Source organism: Mirounga leonina, unplaced genomic scaffold, assembly GCF_011800145.1.
Source record: "Mirounga leonina isolate KUSES-001 unplaced genomic scaffold, KU_Mleo_1.0 Mir_153, whole genome shotgun sequence".
Taxonomy (NCBI): Eukaryota; Metazoa; Chordata; class Mammalia; order Carnivora; family Phocidae; genus Mirounga; species Mirounga leonina.
The window spans coordinates 16585175-16602461 of NW_023270387.1; the positions used below are offsets into that span (position 1 = coordinate 16585175).

The 17287-nt window shown below is 47.2% G+C and overlaps 1 protein-coding gene across 1 annotated transcript in view; it reads left to right on the plus strand.

The window, feature by feature from the left end:
• Positions 1 to 14540, plus strand: part of GRIK4 (glutamate ionotropic receptor kainate type subunit 4) — a 427067-nt gene extending 412527 nt beyond the window's left edge. Inside the window, exons 20-21 of the mRNA XM_035009151.1 lie at positions 10283 to 10401; positions 14184 to 14540. Of these exons, the coding sequence (XP_034865042.1) occupies positions 10283 to 10401; positions 14184 to 14540 (476 nt within the window). The remainder of the gene's footprint in view (positions 1 to 10282; positions 10402 to 14183) is intronic.
• The last annotated feature ends 2747 nt before the right edge of the window (positions 14541 to 17287 follow it).

The window sequence follows — 17287 nt, forward strand, 5'->3', positions numbered from 1 at the left end:
AGAAAGAAAGAAAGAAAGAAAGAAAGAAAGAAAGAAAGAAAGAAAGAGAAAAGAAAGAAAGAAAGAAAGAAAGAAAGAAAGAAAGAAAGAAAGAAAGAAAGAAAGAAAGAAAGAAAGAAAAAAGAGGGCGCCTGGGTGGCTCAGTCGGTTAAGCGACTGCCTTCGGCTCAGGTCATGATCCTGGAGTCCCGGGATCGGGTCCCGCATCGGGCTCCCTGCTCGGCAGGGAGTCTGCTTCTCCCTCTGACCCTACCCCCTCTCATGTGCTCTCTCTCTCAAATAAATAAATAAAATCTTTAAAAAAAAAAAAAAAAGAAAGAAAAAAGAAAGAAAGAGAAAAGAAAGAAAGAAAGAAAGAGGAAAGAAAGAAAGAAAGAAAGAGAAAAGAAAGAAAGAAAGAAAGAGAAAAGAAAGAAAGAAGGAAAGAAGGAAGGAAGGAAGAAAGAAAGAAAGAAAGAAGAAAGAAAGAGGAAAGAAAGAAAGAAGGAAGGAAGGAAGGAAGGAAGGAGGAAGGAAGGAAGGAAGGAAGGAAGGAAGAAAGGAAGAAAGAAAAGAAAGAAAGAAAGAAAGGAAGGAAGGAAGGAAGGAAGGAAGGAAGGAAGGAAGGAAGGAAGGAAGGAAAGAAGGAAGGAAGGAAGGAAGAAAGAAAGAAAGAAAGAAAGAAAAGAAAGAAAGAAAGAATGGAGTGGGCAATCATCTCAAGAACCTCCAGACTGGTCCCACTTCCTATGTCTGTTGCCTCCCAAACAGGAACCCTGACACCCCAGCTGGTGGCATAGAAAGTGTTCACATAGCCCCATTGCATCCAACATACATTGTAAACCAGTGCCTGTCAGGCCCTGTGCTAGGCTCTGAGATTACAAAAAGGACCAGGACATGGCCCCATCCTCAAGACGCTTAGAACCTAGAGAGAGGCACAAATCATCACTAATACTGCTTGCACTGTAGGAATGCTTTACGAGAACCATAAAGAAAGTGTTTATGAAGCCCAGGGGAGGAAGGGATTAATTCTGAGCAGTGGTCAGGGAAGACTTTAGGGACATTTGGCCTGAACCTTGAAGCATCTATCAGGAGTCCCTGCTTTAGGAATGTTGTAGAGCAAAGCTGTTGCATTCAGAAATTGGTTTGAATAAGTAGGACGAGGTTGGAGTTGAGAGCCTTGAAAACTAGGAGGAGGCATTTGGACTGCAAACCGGCCTATTCTAAGCTTTTCTGTGGAAGGAATTAATAGCAGCAGACACTAAGCCTATACTCTTCGGGGCCGGGGAACATCGTCTAAAACAGCCCACCGTGCTTGGAATGTCCTTGGTCTTCTGTTTCATCCTAAAAACACATGAATTTTGCAACTTATGACATAACTAGGCATGTTTATTTAATGTAAAAATGCTTTTTCCACCTCAACTCTAAGTAAAATTAGTGTCCCAGGGAGATGCTCCATAAATATCCCAGAGCATTGTCTATGTCTCGGCACCCTGGACTGAGTTGGAGAGTGTTGGCTCCAGACTTCAGAGGTGCTGGGCTAAGACGGGGCATGATGAAAGCAGGTGCTGGGATGGAATTCTGAGCTGTCACTGGCATTCATGGTGTCAGGGGACAGTCCTTGCCTCGGGAGGAACACAGAATCAAATTACTGACTTTAAGTTCCAACAGTTCTTATAACTCACAGAGACAGTGTTGTTAGAAGCCAAGGTTTTGATTTGCCAGAAGAGTATTTTGCAATACAGAAGGTTAATACTTAAAGGAAGCTTGGCATGAAGCTGGCACTAGAATTTAGAGAGTAGAAAAATAAGAGAAGACCCAGGCCACCTAGTCTGCAAACCAGATTTAAAAAATAAATAAATAAATAACACCCTGGCCAGGACAGGGAGCTTCTGAGCAGGAAAAGGGTATATAAAAATGTGGAGGGTCCCTGAGAAGGAGCTTTGTGCCCTGCTGGGACACAAGACAGTAGCAGATAGAACTCCTAGATTAGTTGGGGATTCTAAGAGGTAAAGAGATTTTTACTTGCTTCTGGAGTTTGGGAAGCCCCAGAAAAATGTGTCATGCTACAGTGAAGAGGGGGCATGAGAGATGGGACATGGGGACCCAGGGCAGGGAGGCCCCAGTGACAGGCCTGCATTTTCCTAGGCCCCACAAATAGTGGAAATCTAAGTGGAATCCCGCATTAAGACCAGATACCTGACCCACCCCCATGACACATAATCTCCTTCCTATCCTCAGACCTGAAATACATCCAGGGGTGAAGCAGGAACAGAGAAAACACTGCATTTAGCTGAATTTAAACCCCAAATGACTGAGAAGTCGCTATGTTTTTGGCAATCGGGTGGAAATGGGTGATTTATAGAAAACTTAAGTTAGAATTTTTGCCAAGTGATTGGCTTTGGAAACCCTTCCCCAGTCCACAGAGGCTGAGGAAGACTGATCTGACGGCACAGCCCAGGAGGGATGGAGGAAGGAGGCATACAGGGAGATCGGGTTCCCAGGGAAGATGGGGAGGTCGTACAGGAGGCTCCACTCTGCACTTGGGGACCAAATGTTTCCTACCACAGAGAAGAGAACGGAGCAGATGAAAAGGGGAAAATAAAGAGCGAGGTCACCCTGCCCAGGTCCCAAATGCTTCAGGAGATGCTAGGGTTCTGTCACCTGGCCCGTGTCAACTCTGTGCCACTGTCCTTTGGAAGGAAAGGGTGAGCTGTGTTAAAACATCCAAAGGGCCCTGTCTGGGAGATGCTGTGCAAATCATCATAAGAGCCAGGGCTTCAGCAGCTAGTGCCAGTTTAAGCCAGTGGCCCCATTTCTGCATGACCGAAACCCAAACAAACATGACTCAGAGAGGCAAAAGGACTTCCTAGCCAAGCGAAAGTCTGCGTGACCTCCTCCAAGCCAAGCAAGAAGCACTAGCCTGGAGCGAAAGGCACCAGTGCTTGGCCTCTCTCTGGCAAATTAGCCATCAGACTTCACGGAATATAACTTCCTGCTCCAGGGAGCCCCTCCTGGGGCAGAAGAACAGGACCAGCATGACCCAAAAGATCTCTTCCTTTAAGTCTTTAAATGGTTGCCAGGAAAGCCGCCACAGGAACTTTTTTTTTCCTTGCTTCTCAAACCGAACAAAGGGCAATCGTATTAATTTGCTTTCCCAGCGGCTCCTGGGTGATCCTTCTTTTCGTGATGTGAGTCCTTTGGCTTTCTCATGAGCCTAAAGGACGGGGGAGACTATGGAGCAGGCAGAGAGGGATGGAGGCGGGATCCCCTCCAGGGATGGAGGTAAAGGGAACTGCGAGGAAGGCCCTGTTGTCAGAGGCTTCTGAAACTGACCGTGGCTGTAGGCACTTGGCTTTCAAGTACAGCTGGTCCCTGACTTACGACGGTTTGACTTAGAGTTTTTCAATTTTATGGTGTTGCGCAAGCAGGACGCGTTTTGTATACAGCGTACTTGGAACTTGGGGTTTGGATCTTTTCCCAGGCGAGCGATGTGCGGGATGATCCTCCCCTGTGATGCTGGGCAACAGCAGAGCTCCCAGTCACCCCGAGGTCACCAGGGTCAAGAACCGATATACTGACAGCCCTTCTGTACCCATATAGCCATTCCAGTGTTCACTTTCAGGACAGTGTTCAACCAGTTACAGGAGATGTTCAACACTTTGTTACAAACGAGGCTTTGTGTGAGACGATTTTGCCCAACCCTAGACTACTGTCAGTGTCCTGAGCACGTCTCAGGTGGGCGAGGCTAAGCCATCATGTTCAGTAGGTTAGGTGTATTAAATGCACTTTCCACTTAATGATATTTTCAACTAACAGTGGGTTTATTGGGACATAACCCAATCATAAGTCGAGGAAGATCTGCAGCGTGTACTAGTCAGTGTGCAGGAGCTAACACAATCCTTCTCCATTGAAATGCAAGAAATTTCAAAGAAAAGGATCTGGTGCTATCCTATGTCTAATCCAATATTATAGCTCAAACATCACTGCCAAGTTCCAGAGAAGAACCCTAACATTGGGATGATGCCACCAAGCCTAGTCTTTTTGCCAGGCCTCCCTTGGCTCTAGTGCGAACCACAACATTACCCCTTCACCGTACCTCCCAGATTTCTTTCCCTGCCTGGAGCTCAGTGACCATCTACCTTAGTCCGCAACTGAAAAATGAAATGGTAGAGCGTATGGAAGGCTTGATTCCGAGCTCTTTCATTTCCCTCTGCCCTTTCTTTTCAAAAACACTTATTTTGTTTATTCTCTCACTCAGCCCCTATAAAAAGAAATCTCCGTTAGCTGCTCACAAATGCCGGCACCCTGATTCAAGGGGATTGGGTTACTGAAGGCTTTGCAGAACAGTTGTGGGACGAAAAGATAGTTGGTAAATTCCAAGGAAATCAAATACCTTTATCTTGAAAAACACAAGCTCACAATTGGGCTTCAAAGGAGCATAAATACACCACCAGGCTGTGAAAATCAGGGTCCCCTTTCAAGGATGGAAAAGAGGCCAGTGGTATTGACTCACAAAATCCTTAGAGAGCAGGAGTTTGCTGTCTGGCACAGTGGGAATGAAAGTGACTAGACTCTGCTGGATCTAGTCAATGAATGTCATAGGAGGAGTAAATGGCGCACTTGCTCTTTCCGTCCTCGGCCGTGCAAACCTGACGAGTCACTTCGTATTTTCTGGGAAGGTCATACAGGTCAGCTCACACATGGTCTCGTGAAGTTGCCATTTACAGTAAATAAGTCCAGGGAGATGAGACCATTTAAATATATTTGCATGGAGGTAGGTGAATGTGACTCTGAAATAGTGCTCGAAAGTCATTTTGGTCAAAGAATTCATGGGCTTGTCAAGTGTTTTCAGTGTAGAACGCCGCACAGAGCTTCAGCACACAGCGTAGTGCTCAGCTCAGCTCACGGAAGCTTCTCAAGAAAGATTTGTTGACCAACGTCCAAAAACAAATACGCTCTCCCTTGCTGGGATCGTGGCGCCAGTCTCTTTTCTCTCTGTACCCACCTCCCTGGCTCTTTGGCCTCGGCCTCTCTGCCTCCCAGGCTAGACCTACCCTTTCCTTGTTCAAAAGGAGCATCCCCGCATCTCAGTTGCAAATTTCCACAGCGCTACCGGGAGATATGCAAGGGTATCAAGGCTCGTGAATCCAAAAATGATTACTCTCAGGTCAGAACTGAAGGCAGAGCAGGTGCGTGGAGATTCAGATCTGTTCAGAGGTACTCCCTTGCAGGTTGCCATTCCCCTCTGTAGTTTTAAAGATTTTATTTATTTATTTCAGAGAGAGAGAATGAGAGAGAGCACATGAGAGGGGGGAGGGGCAGAGGGAGAAGCAGGCTCCCTGCCGAGCAGGGAGCCCGATGCGGGACTCGATCCCGGGACTCCAGGATCATGACCTGAGCCGAAGGCAGTCGCTTAACCAACTGAGCCACCCAGGCGCCCACCCCCTCTGTAGTTTTAGAGACAAGGAAAGTTGTTAGTTTGTCAACCATAATTTGTATTTGTGGACAAGCTAGGAGCGACACCAGAGTTAGTGTTCAATCAGCCAAGAGTTTGCAGGGGGAGTTTCGTTCCGTTTCAGCTGATACGGTCCTATTGCTGGGACATAGCTGAGGTTCTGAGCCTCAAGTGTCAAGAGAGACTCTCAGTCTGAGAGCCATCTGTCTAGGTGGCTTCTGTGGGGTCCAGCTGAAGAAGGGATGGGGGCGGTGATTAGCCAGCCCCCTCCTTGCAGGGGCCGGGGCGGCTGTGAGCGCATCGAGGGCCTGGGGTCAGACTGGAGGGTGTCCGTGCCCGAGGAGAGGCTGTGCGCTGCGGAAGGCATTTGACTTTAGGAGAGTGACTGATGGCAGTGTTAAGTAGAACCGCTGTGCTCTCCTAGCGCTCGCTGCCTGCTCCCACTCCATCTGCTTCTCAACTCTGACTCTGCCAGCAATCTATTCTTGCCTCCACTTTCCAGTAAGTTCCTAAAGGCATGGGTGGCACACAAGCCTCGCTCCTGGGAGGGGAGGCCGCCCAGCCAGGAATCAGCATGCTGGAGCTAACAGCGTGATTAACATGCTGGCCCTGAAACATGAGAAGCTGGGAAAGCAAGACCTGGGGGTGTTTCAGTGACGCATGCTTTCTACTCGCATCCTGTTAAAACCTCAGCTCCTCCGAGAAGCTTTCCCTGATCTCATCAAACTTATCCTGGCCCCGATCACCTGTCTGTGTATAACCTTGCACCCGCTGGGGACCCGGTACCGTGGGTCCACGTTGTGGATTAGCCCATGTCAGTGTTCAGTCCACCCTTGGCCAGCCACTCTGCACAGTCTGGGCCATCTGCCTCTGTGACCAGGCTCCGAGCACCCGACAAGGGCTGTCGCACTTTACTATTATTTCAAACAAAATTTAATTAGGAGTGGATACATTTCACAGTATGGATCCAAAGCTTTTGATAATACAGGCTTCTACATAGGAGACATCTTTATCCTCTTAGTTTCTGTTCATTCTTTCCACAAACATTTATTGGGCTCCGATTATGGGCCAGGCACCATGATTGTGGGGTTACAGAGTTGAATGAGACCTGCATATTTCCCTCAAGGAACTCATAGTCTAGTGGCAAATCCAGAGATAGCAGATCAAACTAAGGTATTATCTGATACAATGTTAGATGGATTCACAGTGCATTATCAGTGAAATACCAAAGCGGTATATCTAACAGAGCTAGGTAAGATCAGAGAAGGCAGCCTGGAGGAAGTGACGATTCAGTGAAGCCTTAAAGGAAAGGTTAAGGTTAGCCCAGTGTGTGTCTGGGGGTTTGGGGTAGGCACCAGGCGGAGGTGCTCACAGGAGTAAAGGTACAGAAAAAAGATAGGGGCAACAGTGCTGTGTGCCGGGAACTGCGAAGAGTTACTAGAGATGTGTCGCAGTTAGAGTTTGCATTTTGGGGAGATCACTCAGGCAAACTTAGTGGATGGTAGAGTTGAGCTATACGGCTGCAAGCAGGAAATCATTTCTGAGGCTGCTGAATAGTCCAACCAAGAGACGGTGGGAGCCTGAATGTGAATGAGGGAAGTGGTAGCAGGGATAGAGAGAAGGGTGAGAAATTGAAAAGTATGTAGGAGGCAAAATCAGCAGGACTTGGTACCAGCCAGTGCAGGAGGGAGAAGCAGGAGACCAAATGCAGGGCAGTGAGGAGACAATGTGCCTTAGAGCAGTCAAAGGCGTTGAGAAGGTTGCAAGAGAGCAATGTCTTTATAAAAATCCAAGAAGGGGGTGTGGTTGGCAATGCCAAGTGCTACAAGAGGTCACTTAAGATCAGGACTAGAAAATTTCCAATAGGTTAGAAACGTAATGTTCATTGGTGACCTTCGTGTGGGTGGTTTTAGTGGTGCAAGACAGAATTGCATGCGGTGATGAGTGAATAGGAAAAACAAAAGTCAGTTCAGATAGAACCACTTTCTTCTTCAGCTACCTTGGGCCTAAAAGCTTTTCCAAGCATCCCAAATTATGTTTGAGGCCTGAGAAAATTTATTAGCTTCAAGATGCAAAAAAGAACCTGCAAAATTAAATTAAGACATGTTTAATTAAATATCTCCAAAATGTAACATTGTTTCGACTTCATTAATTTTTAAATTTAATATTCATAAAAGCTTCATTACATTTAGAAACAATTTTTTTGGTTAAATTTTTCTCATTTTGCAAACATCCCCTGGTATGCACAATGATTGCTGAGAAATCATAGCGAATTATAAATTAACTGTGGCTTGCTACTCAGTCATCTCACAAGCAAAATTTTAAAAATTCGTTTAACATAAGATGTGGGTGCATTTTCTTCTACTTGCTTTTATGTGAGATGGGGCCTCCAAATGTACGCTTTTTAAGGGCTTTAAAATGTCTTTAAATAGTTCTGATATAGACAACTGTTTCAAAAAGCTTGGACAGGGAAGGAAGGAGAGAGAAGAGGTGTTCACTCGACAGAGTTGGAAGGGGAAGGAGGGTTTCTTATTTTCTCTCTGAGAAGGGAGGCATGTGAGTATGTGTATATGCTGAGAGGGAGTCAGGAGGAAGAAGAGAGTCGGGAGGGTCGGGGTGGTGCTGAGACAGGCAGGGGAAGCAGCTAGAGCCCAAATGGCAGAATTGGCCCCACTGGGGGGGTGTTCCCCTCTGTAGAAACAGGAGGAGAGGTTGAGGCCTTTCAGGGGGATCCTAGTCTTTTTTTTCTGTATCAGGCGGAACCATCCCAAAGTGATCAGAGTCTTAGAGTACCTTCACAGTCACTTGGGGACTCCGTTTCCCTGAACAGGTAGGCATCCTTGGTATCACTGTGGTCACTTCCCCTTCGCTGAGGCCTTCCATCCAGCCTTCTCCACAGCTGGAGTATCTAGTTCATCCATGATACTCAGATGCACATCACAATGCCCATGCATCTGTTGCTGGAGCGGGTCCCAGAATACCCCAGCCTCTGTGCGCTCTTCTTTCTCAAGTGTCCTTTGTGGCTGCCCCATTCACGTGGTTCCCGAAGTTTCCCATGGTCAAAATCTTTCTGCCCAAATGATCCCAGGTTGGAGGGGCAGGTGTTTAAATGAATCCCAAGCACCTTCCTCCCACCCCACGCCCCGGAGAGTAGAAATTCTACTCCAAACCCTATATGCCTTCCCTTAGAATTGAGTTTTTAAATATCCCCCTGTTTGGGGCTATTCAATAGAGAGGATCCAGATCTGCACAGCTCTCAGAAGTCAACCGTGGGGACCTGCAGGGCACAGGAAACAGAGCCCCTTTGCTGCATTCACGAAGGGAGCCTTGGTAGCGGATGATTCGTGCAGGCCGCCCCTGCGCCGGGCAGGGCTCTTGTCAAAACAAAACAAAAAAGAAACAGACATCACCCGAGCCTGTGTGAGAGGAAACCTGAGGCATCTTGAAATGGCTACGTAGGGCTCTTTTTCCAGCTCTCCAAGATGCAGAAATCGGGTCAGATTTCTGCTCCTGAACTGAGCTCATCTTGTAGTGGTGTGTGAGGTTGGCTTTCCCTAATGCTGACATAGCTCCATGTCCTACTACTGATTACACAGACCCTCAAACGTGTGAGCATTCTGGAATAGCACAGGGCGTAAGCTACCCTCCTGGCACTTTCCTGGATAAAAGATGCTTTTTGACTTACGATTGTGGTCCCTCTTGAATCAGGGTCTCATGGGCTTATGACACTCCCCTAAAGTTTGGGTTTCTCTGATACCAAATAAAGCATCCAGTGACATAGTAAACTCAATGTTTGACACTGTGGAAATGAAACAACCATAAAACCCTACAAATATTTACTGAGTGTATGCTATCTGCCAGGTATCATGCTCAGTGGTGAGGATACAACTGGAAACTGCCGGACGTCAAGGAACTTCATGATGTATATTGCTTCTAAAAATACTAATCTGCAAATGAATTTTAGGTCTGGCTGGAAAAGAATCACCTGTGAAATGTATTTTCAAACGCAGATTCCTAGGCCCCACCTCCAGAGATAGGGATTCAAGAGGTCTGGTATAAGGACAAGGAATCTGTATTTTGAACAAGCTTCCCACATAGTTCTGATGGCAACCACTGGTCCGGAGGGATAAAAAAAGTTCTGTCTCAATAAGTATTTGAGTAACCTATTGACACAGATACATAAATGGAATTTTTTCTATCCATAGCTTGGTTGAAACAACTGCCTTATATCCAGGAAACCCAGTATTGTAAAGATTGACTAAATTTTTTATGAAACATCTAGAATTTATAGGTATTTTGGTATTATCATGTCTCTGGAGGCTAAGTCAAATTTTCACTGACCTTTTCTTAAAAAAAAAAAAATTATTTATTTGGGAGAGAGAGAGAAAGAGAGTGAGCAGGGGAGGGGCAGAGGGCGAGAGGGAAAGAATCCCCAGCAGACTCTGTGCTGAGTGCAGAACCTGACGCTGGGCTCGATCTCACTACCCTGAGATCACAACCTGAGCCAAAAGCAAGAGTCGGACGCTTAACTGACTGTGCCACCCAGGTACCCCTGACCTTTTTCTTAAAATGACTCTCACCTCCCACCCCCAGAGGGCCTTTTGGAGGCTTCTCACTCGTCTTCTCCTTTTGCAACTGGATCCTACTTCCCCTTTTCTACTCCAGCTCTGCCACACTTTTTTTTTTTTTTCAAAAGAATAATTATATCTCCTGCGAGGAAGATGTGTGTAAATCATCTACAAGACTCAAGTTCTGGTTGGTTAAATGACTTTCAGCATTTTGGTAGAATGATTATGTCTTGTAGCCCTCTTACGCTACTTTGTGTTTGTTCTCACTTTCTTACAGGACTGGGGATGGAGAATATTGGTGGAATCTTTGTGGTTCTTATTTGTGGCTTAATCGTGGCCATTTTTATGGCTATGTTGGAGTTTTTATGGACTCTCCGACACTCGGAAGCTACGGAGGTAAACTGTCAAATGGGTACGACCTGTAGTGTTGGCAGATGGGCTCACGCACCTATAAGTCATTTCAGACAAAACCTGTGAGATCCCATAAGAGGGTGGGGCTCCCACGGGACAGTGCGGCGGAAAGAATCCCAGTCCCACGGGCAAGAGATCTGGGATAAAGCTTCATCACTTACTGATTATGCAGCCACAGAAAGTGCGCTTAGCCCCTGAGCTTCGGATTCTTTTCCACAACAGCCCAGCCGATAAATACATGATGGGTGTTTTACACACAATGAATTCTTGTACAACTATAATTTAAGATGCAGTGTGGCAAAGAAAAACAGGCCAAAGTACCAGGCTTCCAGTGAAAGCGAAGACTGGTTCTTCCATCTTCAGTATGTTTTCGCCTTACCGGTAAAGACGTTTAGAGATATCCCAATTCACATAAGGCCAAGAAGTACATCATCCTTCTCAGGGATTTTGAATCCATTTAATTCCCGAACCTGTGGCTTAGAAACTGGGTTAATATAAATTCCGCACAGACTGAGAAGTCTGAATAGAAGGAAGAAGACTTTATCCCATTCTGTCTCCATTCTACCTCAGAGAAGGGGCACCAATCCTTACATGCTGATGGCATTATTCAGTTAGCTTCTCTCTCAGTCTCTCAACTCTCGGTCGTCGTAAGTCTCCTCCTTTAATTGATGCTGGAGAAACAGGGGTGTACATGCGCCCCTCCATCTGGGGCCTTAATACAGCACTGCCTTCTGGTCTTTTTTTTTTTTTAATATTTTTATTTATTTATTTGAGAGAGAGAGAGCAGGAGAGGGGGGAGGGTCAGAGGGAGAAGCAGACTCCCTGCCGAGCAGGGAGCCCGATGTGGGACTCGATCCCGGGACTCCAGGACTCCAGGATCATGACCTGAGCCGAAGGCAGTCATTTAACCGACTGAGCCACCCAGGCGTCCCACTGCCTTCTGGTCTTTTTACTTTTCCGTGCTCAGACTCTTTCCCATACCCACTGGGACTTCCAAACCATCATGCACTCCTCATATTCCTTTGCCCCTTCATGCATAAAGGTTCATTTTACCTCCCACCCACCCCCACAAAATCAGGAGTGGCTAGCCCCAAATTAAAACCCCCGTGAAAACTTTACCTACAGCTAAGGCCGCCCCTGCAGCCACAGCAGGTGCCCCTGGGCATCACTCTGTCTCTGCCCTCATCCCACTTGCCTTGGCTACTCTAGGATTTTCCTTTTTTTTTCCCTTTATGTTTGCTTCCTGCTCTCTCCCCAAAATCTAAAATTATGCTCAAGTTTATCCTCTATTTTATTTTATTTATTTTTTATTTTTTATTTTTTTTAAAGATTTTATTTATTTATTTGACAGAGAGAGAGACAGCGAGAGAGGGAACACAAGCAGGGGGAGTGGGAGAGGGAGAAGCAGGCTTCCCCGCGGAGCAGGGAGCCCGATGCGGGACTCAATCGCAGGACCCTGGGATCGTGACCTGAGCTGAAGGCAGACGCTTAACGACTGAGCCACTCAGGCGCCCCTATCCTCTATTTTAAAATAATAGTAGTATTGGGGCGCCTGGGTGGCTCAGTAGGTTAGGCATCTGAATCTTGATCTCAGCTCAGGTCTTGATCTCAGAGTCGTGAGTTCAAACCCTGCATTGGGCTCCACACAGGGCTTTAGCAAAAAGCCACAAAATAATAGCAGTGTTCCTATTGCTCTTGCACTATCCTTCTCCTCCTCCAAACCAAGGGGATCCGGCTGTCTCCATTTCCTGACCTCCCATCCAGTCCTCAATGCAGGGCAGTCTGGCTCCTCCCTACCCCTGCACTGAAAGGTCATTGCTGAGGGGTCTAACCCCTCCCAATGGACAAAACCAAAGAGAACCCAATGGGCTTTATTGGACCTCAGTGTGCCCTCCACGAAGTGGACAGTTCCTTCCAGAAGCTCTCTCCTCCCTTTCCTTGCCTGACACCAAGCTTTCTTGGTTCCCCTCCTACTTCTCCCTCCAGCTTTACTGGCTTTCTCCCTGTCCACTCCTAAAACAGCGGTGCTACTTACTTACTCTATATGACTCAGTTCAGGTGTTCCTTTCCCTATGAAACCTTCCCCAGTTCTCCTGCTTCTTCTCTGGACAAGAGGAGTTGATCATTTCTCCTCTTTTCCAACACCATTGCAACCTGGGCATCAACCACCTATACATTGTGTTGCAGTTATTTTTGTATCAGCCTGCTTGCTAAACATTGCACTGCCTAAAAGTCAGGACTGTGTCCACTATCTCTGTATTTCCATGCAAAGCACAGTGCTTGATACATAGTTGACAGCCAATAAATGGATGTCTTGTCACGTGTAATAGATTAGGCAGGTGCTCTTGTTTTAGCTGTTACAGTTATTACTGCAAGCACAGAGATGTTAAGGGACTTGCCCAGACTCTCTGATATTTGTAACAGGTCTCAATTTAGTAAGTCTAAATGGGCCATATCCCATTAGGTGATACTACTTCTCTGCAGCCACTTCAAGTAGAGGATCTGTGCACATTTGGTTATTCTCAAGAGCTTAAGCACCTTGATGTACCTTGAAAAATTCAGTGAGGACTTCCAAGAGCTAAAGTGAAGAGTAAAGGCTCCATTAGCTATTTGGCTCTGGTAGAACTGTTCCACTGATAGAACTCAAAGACTGGAAGAAAGACCATGAAAGAGCAGGTTTCAAACCTAAAAAGCTTGGAAAGTTCCAAATTTTTTATAAATTTGTTGCAAAGTACACTTAGTGACAAAACGTGCACAGGTCCGAGGCTAACGTTAATGTTTATGGTCTTTATCCCACTCAGTGTAAAGGTCCATACGTTTTGCTACAGAAATGCTAATGTGGTCTTTTCCAGTTTTATTGATAATCGACATATATTACGGTGTAAGTTTAAGGCATACAAGATAATGGTCTGATTTACCGATGTTGTGAAATGATCACCACGGTAGGTTCAGCTAGCATCTATCATCTCATACAGATACAAGAAAAAGAAAAAGGAAAGAAGGAAAAAAGGAAAACCAATTTTCTCCTTGGGATGAGAACTCTCAGGACTTACTCTTTTAACAACTTTTAATGTGCTTGAATATAGGGTCTGCCCCAGACCCCACTGGGTGTGATTACACAGTATACTTCACGTGTGTTGTATTACCTCTCTAAAATCGAAAATATTCTGAAACATGGCTGGACCCAGGGGTTTCTTTTCAGGAGACTGTGGACCAGTAGGGGCGGCGGTTGCTGTCGCTTTTGTTGTTATAGTATTATCTCGAGCTATAACCAGTTGACCCAAAGAGTGAGAGTCTTTAGCCTGAGAACAGAATGTTCATGGAGACATGGCTTTTTCAAGTACTTGAAAGACTGACCTGCAGAAGAGGGCCTATTTATTTAGTAGGCTTCACGTTACAACTTTAACTGGGATGGATGGAAAATTTCAGGGAGACGAATTGTGAAGTGTGTAGAAGGAAGCACCATTACGTGGGCTCTCTCCCAACATGGTGAGGATATGGTCTTTGGAGGTGTCCAGACAAAGACCGGATGACCAGGTGGCAGGGCTGTTGAACACTATGGTATGGAGGGCCTTCAAATGCTAAGTGGGAGGTGGAATGAGAGGATGGATTGAGAGGTCCTCCCAATATCTCCATACCTACGATGATACGATTCGGAGACCCTTCCCCCCAGCCCCCACTGGAACAGATACGCAAGGGACGTGCCAGGGACCCGCAGGGGGTGGTTCTGAGAGGTTGTTGGGCTGTGACCTCCTCCTTCCCCCCAGGTGTCCGTCTGCCAGGAGATGGTGACCGAGCTGCGCAGCATCATCCTGTGTCAGGACAGTGTCCACCCCCGCCGGCGGCGCGCCGGGGTGCCTCCGCCCCGGCCCCCCATTCCCGAGGAGCGCCGGCCACGGGGCACGGCGACGCTCAGCAACGGCAAGCTGTGCGGGGCCGGGGAGCCCGACCAGCTGGCGCAGAGACTGGCCCAGGAGGCCGCCCTGGTGGCCCGTGGCTGCACACACATCCGCGTCTGTCCGGAGTGCCGCAGGTTCCAGGGCCTGCGGGCGCGGCCGTCTCCCGCCCGCAGCGAGGAGAGCCTGGAGTGGGAGAAGACCACCAACAGCAGCGAGCCCGAGTAGCCTGGGGGCGCCGGACACGTGCGGGCCCGGTGGGGACGCGGGAGGGCCGGCCGGGGGGGGGGGGGGGGGCGCTGCGCTCCGCGGGGAGCCGAGACTTGTACAGCGTCCATGCTTCTCGCCGGAGCCTGGATCCAGGAACTTGACCCAAAGAGCGCAGAGCCTGCCGCCCCGGCCAGAGCCAGCCCCCGGGGCCGGGAGCTGGGGCCACCCAGAGACGTTGCACCCCAGCGGCGAGGGGACGCCCTCCCTGCCAACCAAAAGGACCCATCTTCTCCCAGTGGGCCTTTCCCTCCCGCCAGAATTACGGAGCCTGGGGTGGGGGTCCCTGCCCAGACCTGTCCAATGAATTAATTGGTGGAATCATCAGTGGAATTTCCCCTAGGAAGGGGCCGTTGTACCCTGGGTCTAGTTCTCACAGGAAAACAAATTAAACTCAACAGGGAAGTTTTTCTTTTCTGGATTTGTATATTTTTTGTTAATGTTCTTTTGTTTTCCCTTCTTCCCCCCTTCCCCCGCCCCCACCCCACTTTTCTTCTTCGTTGTCCTCTCAATTCTAGCCATTTGTTTGGGGAGTGGTTTTTTGTTTTTGTTTTTGTTTTTTGGAGGGGGAGGCTGGGTTAGGCAATGGAAGTCTAAATAATCCGTTTCTTTTTCCTAAATTTTAGGACATGGAGTGGCCAGTGCGTCGGATTTCAGGTGCCAACCTCTCTTTTCTGAGTGGGAATTGGGGGCACCAGAGAGTGTAGGAGAAGGGTCTTGGGAAGGATAGGGTGGAGAGTCTCCAAAGTCCATTAAAGTAATTTTTCAAATGCCAAAATCCAATCAACTCCTAGTTTACTCAGAAAGACCTTGAAATGCCTGGGATTTCAGGGGTTACTTTGTCTTCTCTTTCTCTTTCTGACTTTCACTGTCACTGGGTTTGATTTGGTCTTTTGTGAATGTGATCTCTAAAGAAGAGAGATGGGGAGGAGAGCAGAATGCAGGAGGTGTCCTAGGGCCTTGCTTAAGGAGCAGAGTGGGGTGAAACACTTTTCCCATACCCTGGCCTTGGCTTCAGATGGAATGTGCTAGTCACGGGCGGCGGGGTGGGGTGGGGGGGGCACCCTGTTGGTATTGTGCAGCCTTTGCGAACGGCATCTTTTTTTAACCAAGCTCAGTAGCTGCCTATGAAGCCAGACCCCCAAGGCTATCATGGATTGGGTGATTTCTTTATACTAGACGTGAGACTTGGGTGCAAGCCCATGTGTGTGTGCGCGCATGCTCACGTGTACGTGTGAGTGTGTGCTGTGTGTGTTTATTAAATGGAAAGACCTTAAGTAATCAAGAACTTGCCAGGTTCCTAGGAGACAGGTGGCGTCTCACAGCTGATACACAGGCCTGGGAACTGGGGACTCTTGAGCCCTAACCTCAGCTTGGGCAGAAGTCCCCTCGCTTGAGTTTAAGTAAAGCATTTAACTTCTCTTCCACTTCCGAAATCAGAGTTACTGATGCTTTCCAGGCTCTCAGATGGCTTCTAGTTACCGCTCTACTTGTGGGATGTCTGCAGGGTCCAGTGCACTCAGCTGATGGGAGGGGTGAGGCTTCCCAGCAGCTGCGTGACCTCTGCTTGGCTCTGCCAGTTGGGAGTTCCACGCAGAGAGTTTTCATCTTCTGATGGAAAACAAATTCTATGCAATTTCTGATTGTAAACTTAGAAAATTCAGAGGGAGAGAGAAATAAACAGCCCCTACCACCACCACCACCTTGAATCGAATTGTCCTCACATTTCTGTTCTAAATGTACTAAAATAAAGACATCTTTGGAAGATGATGAACTTAATTCCATGTTTTGTTTTGTTTTGTTTACCATTTGGGTAGTTCAACATCTTCTGTATGCCAGGCCAGTTAGTTAGAACTGCTATCCTGGGGGCCAATTGGGACCCCGATGATTCCCATTAAGGATGCCAGTTTTGTCCTACGCTGACCTTCTCTCTCATGAATTTGAATCTTTTTTTTTTTCTTTTCCTCTTTAACCATCAAATGATGGCAAGCTCTGAGAGGACTCGAGTATTTTTTTCAACCTTGCCTCGAGTCTCGTGGATTGGGTGGGAAGGGCACCGAAGGCCGCCTGACCGCAGACCCCAATGGTGCCACACTGTTCCAACCCACAGCTCTGTTCCTTGCTTCCAACAATGTGGTCTCTACTGTCAGATCACACTGGGGGCAGGAAGGGTTGTTTTTTTTTAAAACTCGTTTTTATGAGCAGGATATCTTGATCAATAGCAAACTTTTTTTAATGGATTAGTGAAATAAATGTCCCCATGAATCATTTATAAAGTCTGTTTCTTTCGCCGCGTGGAGTGAAGATAAGACTGACAGCGCTAGACAGTTTCTATTAGCTGCTGGGACTATCGCTGCACCTCACTCAAGCTGGTCGGTGAACCTGCAACCGGCTAGTCCTCTTCCTTGGTTTGTCTCCACTTTTTATCTGTTGGTTGTTGGCTTTCTTTTCCATTCTGTATTTTCTATCTGACTCTGTATACTGTATAAAGTAGTTTTTTCTTGTCTGTTTATCTTTCTTCGACTGGAATATTTACAATAAAACAGAAACAAACCCTGAAGTGTTAGTGATGGATGAAAGCTGTTTGGGTTTGGGAAGGATAGTTTGGTGTGTCCAATATCCAGGTACTCTAAAAGCAAATAAAAATATAAACCCACTTGGTGTCTTCCCCTCCACCTGCCCTTCTCTTTCTCTCTCTCTCTCTCTCT